Source organism: Saprolegnia diclina (genome assembly GCF_000281045.1).
Source record: "Saprolegnia diclina VS20 unplaced genomic scaffold supercont1.297, whole genome shotgun sequence".
Lineage (NCBI taxonomy): Eukaryota > Oomycota > Saprolegniomycetes > Saprolegniales > Saprolegniaceae > Saprolegnia > Saprolegnia diclina.
Window position 1 is genome coordinate 1 of NW_008246364.1, and position 2686 is coordinate 2686.

At 54.4% G+C, this 2686-nt stretch overlaps 1 protein-coding gene across 1 annotated transcript; it reads right to left on the reverse strand.

Moving 5' to 3' along the window:
* Positions 1 to 600: 600 nt before the first annotated feature.
* SDRG_17364 (hypothetical protein) lies at positions 601 to 1497 on the reverse strand (the record flags this gene model as incomplete). Its single annotated transcript, XM_008623606.1, has 1 exon — positions 601 to 1497. The coding sequence occupies one exon, from the start codon at positions 1495 to 1497 to the stop codon at positions 601 to 603; it is 897 nt and encodes a 298-aa protein (XP_008621828.1).
* Between the last annotated feature and the right edge of the window lie 1189 nt (positions 1498 to 2686).

The following is a 2686-nucleotide window of genomic DNA, read 5'->3' on the forward strand; positions in this document are numbered from 1 at the left end:
AGAAGAATCTTGACACAAAATAAAGAGTCCATCGTGGCCGTCCGTTTCTGTGCCGCATATGTTGACCGACGTGTCATTCCACCCGCCGAGATATCTGAAGTGGCGTCATTTCATTCCCGAGCACTGCAAAGCGGTGTCATGCAGTGGTCTATTGCAATCCAGATGACCTGCAATGACCTGTACAGTCTTCTCGCGAGGTGGCTCCAAGTCGTAGTAGTTGTTGAAGTCAAGGGTAGTGTGAACGAGACATGCAACACGCTATAGTGTAAGAGTTGACACTTGGAGAGCAAAAAGGATAGCAAAATGGTTAGAAAGGGGAGTGAGTGCGATAAAGTTTGTTGGCTTTGGATTGGGTACATGGCGACTCGATTCGACCAATATTTGTGGACTCAGAGAATCAAACTCGGCGCTCAAACGCCAAGAGAGTCGAGCCGCGTAAGTAAGCCACCATGCACCACATATTGCAGACAAAGGACACGGTCATTCCATGTAGTAATCGGCTGGCGATTCCAATATGACACTCTTTCGCTGACGTCAATATCGTCAATGAAGATTCAATTGTGTAACGTGGCATTTGTCAGCAATTTTTCAAACCCGATATTACCACGTGGCCGTGGGCACGGACGCGGCCATTGCGCCGACCTTGATCGAGCGAACACCGGTCGCCGACTTGAGATAGCAGACGCTGTCGAACAAGACGTATGCGTTGCACTGGCTGTTCTTCTTGCACGTCTCGCAGCACTGACCAATCATCGCGTTCACATCGCCCGTCACTTGGACAGTACCAACGTCGTTGCCATAGTAGTCGTAGTTGACTTCGGGGCTGCTGCAGTAGCGGACGCTCGTGCCCGGCACCGGCGGTACAATCACGGTCGTCGCACCGTTGACAGTCCGGGGCGAGAGCGCGACGGTCTTGAGATAGCAGACGTTGTTGGCGAGCGTATAGGCGCCGCAGGTAGCAACCGCCTTGCAGCCGTCACAGCATTGCTTGAGCATGTTGTTGAAATCACCGGTCGTGCCAAAGTTGGAGATGTCGTTGCCGTAGTAGTCGGTGTTGTAGATCGGTGCGCCGCAAGTGCGACCTGCCGACGGCGTCGGTGTAGGCGTCGGTGTAGGCGTCGGTGTAGGCGTCGGTGTCGGTGTAGGCGTCGGTGTCGTTGTAGGCGTCGGTGTCCATGTCGTATACGCATTCAAAGACGACACGACACCTGGTGCTGCTCGGCGCCCGGCGTCCGATGCCTTGAGATAGCAAAAGCTGTTGGAGAGCGAGAAACCAATGCACCACCGGGTTTTGCCGCACGCGTCGCAGCACGCTTGGAGCTGGTCGGCTTGGTTGCCCGCGACATACACCTTGGAGATGTCGTGACCGTAGTAGTCGAAGTTTGTCTCGGGTGCCGTACAGACACGGGGTGGTGCCGTCACGTTCGAGGTGGTCTGGGCGTCGATCGTGGTCACAGCCATCAACGCCAGAAGCGCGGTCGTCGACTGCACGTGCATACTGTGGAGAGGTGGTTGGGTGGTCGTGAGGAACTCGTGAAATGAGCTCGACATAGTAGCGTACTCCTCCACCAACCTTACGAAGTGGTTGCAATGACAGCGTCGTTTCTGAACGGACGCAACAGTGTCGGCCATCCGTTTGACTTCCAACGGCAATCCGACCTGGCGGAGAACGCAGAGATTTGGACAGAGCTCGCGGCTTGCTGCTTGCTCCGTGAGCCGGCCTTCGATAGACTAGTACGTTCTTAGCAATCTGGGGCAGGAGGCAGGTATGCATGCCCTTATGCGCCGACAATGATGTGCTGAGGATCACTCTGTATCAATAAGCATCAGGCGGTCTTTGGCGGGATATTGTTGTAAGTTGGGCTAGTAGCCCATCCTCGGCCAATCAAATGCGTGATGCGCAAATCGAATCGCCGGATCAAGATGGGATAGTCCTGTCCGAGACGAGTCGTGAGATGCGCTGTACTCAATTTGAAATGAGTCCGTAAGCTCCTTGGTTGAAGCTCCACCGAAGAGATATGCATGGACTGTGTACAGGACTGGACTGTGTATGGCAACTTGTGTGTGCCTCTGGCGAGAGCTTGCAAGTATTTCTCCGACGCTCTTGGCTTGGATTGGCTAAAAAAGAACCATAAACGCATTTGATTGGCTCCGGCGTCGCATTTGTGCGACTTGGGAGCGTGCCACGTCACCACACTCGGCGAGCGCGTGTCGTTCCTCGTTGGACCATGTCAAACCCGGGAGGCAGTCGCGTGACGTCGAGCGCGACGACATGGGCGGCACGTTCAACATGGCGACAGCAACATGAAAAACAGGCGCTTGGGTTGCACTGTTCAATCCGAGCGGCAGCTGTTGTTCGGGTCGTGTTGACACCGAGACTTGCTGTTCTCATGCTTTCAGTGTGGACAAAGTTAGCGTCACTACCCCCAGTACCAACCGCCTCTCGCTCCTCTGAAGCGGAATGGCATCGGTCATTATGGACCGACGTAAGTGCCCACACTTCAAGGATCTCGGAGTCCTAGCAATTGAAACCCCTGGCGAATTCGAATATGCTTAAGGTCAAAATGGGTGCATGGTGGCACCCTATCTTCTGTGTAAATTCAACGTTTTGCTTGCTGCTGAGAGCGTTCACATGTTCGCGCCGCTCGTACGTATTGCAGCGACACAACGCGTCAGCTGAACAGCG